At 54.0% G+C, this 650-nt stretch overlaps 1 protein-coding gene across 2 annotated transcripts in view; it reads left to right on the forward strand.

Annotated features, from left to right (window-relative positions):
* LOC110512902 (relaxin-3-like) overlaps window positions 1-434 on the forward strand; it is a 1098-nt gene extending 664 nt beyond the window's left edge. The window contains exon 2 of one of the 2 annotated variants that reach the window (XM_021593009.2): window positions 1-434. This exon is cut by the window's left edge and continues 122 nt beyond it. In XM_021593009.2, the coding sequence (XP_021448684.1) occupies window positions 1-174 (174 nt within the window). In that variant the 3' untranslated portion in view covers window positions 175-434. The other variant, XM_021593010.2, reaches the window with a different exon arrangement.
* The last annotated feature ends 216 nt before the right edge of the window (window positions 435-650 follow it).

Here is a 650-nt window from a genome sequence, read left to right on the forward strand (position 1 = left end):
GAGGGGGGCTCTGCCGCTGCTGTGTTCAGTCGTTTGGCCCGCTCGCCCATCTCAGAGGAAGTGCTAGAGGCGCTGCGCAGTGCGGACAGGAAGGGGCGGGATGTCGTGGTGGGCCTCTCCAACGCCTGCTGCAAGTGGGGCTGCAGCAAGAGCGAGATCAGCTCCCTCTGTTGAGCACTACCAACACCTCTCCTTTTCATCCCTCTGTTGAGCACTACCAACACCTCTCCTTTTCATCCCTCTGTTGAGCACTACCAACACCTCTCATTTTCATCCCTCTGTTGAGCACTACCAACACCTCTCCTTTTCATCCCTCTGTTGAGCACTACCAACACCTCTCCTTTTCATCCCTCTGTTGAGCATCCCTCCCTCCTTCCCTCCCTCCTTCCCTCTAGCCCTCCATCCCTCTAGCCCTCCTTCCCTCTAGCCCTCCATCCCTCCTTGCCTCTAGCCCTCCATCCCTCTAGCCCCCCCATCCCTCCTTCCCTCCATCCCTCCATCCCTCCACTTTTCTATCCTTCCATTCCTCCTGCTTCTTCTCCTTCTCCTGGATCATTGTGTTGATCATTTAGGGTCATGTATTCTCCAACCTATGTCAGTATTATGAGCAGTTTTTGTGTGTTTAGTTACTGATATGACAGTCCAATAAA

Source organism: Oncorhynchus mykiss, chromosome 17, assembly GCF_013265735.2.
Source record: "Oncorhynchus mykiss isolate Arlee chromosome 17, USDA_OmykA_1.1, whole genome shotgun sequence".
In the NCBI taxonomy this organism is placed as follows: domain Eukaryota; kingdom Metazoa; phylum Chordata; class Actinopteri; order Salmoniformes; family Salmonidae; genus Oncorhynchus; species Oncorhynchus mykiss.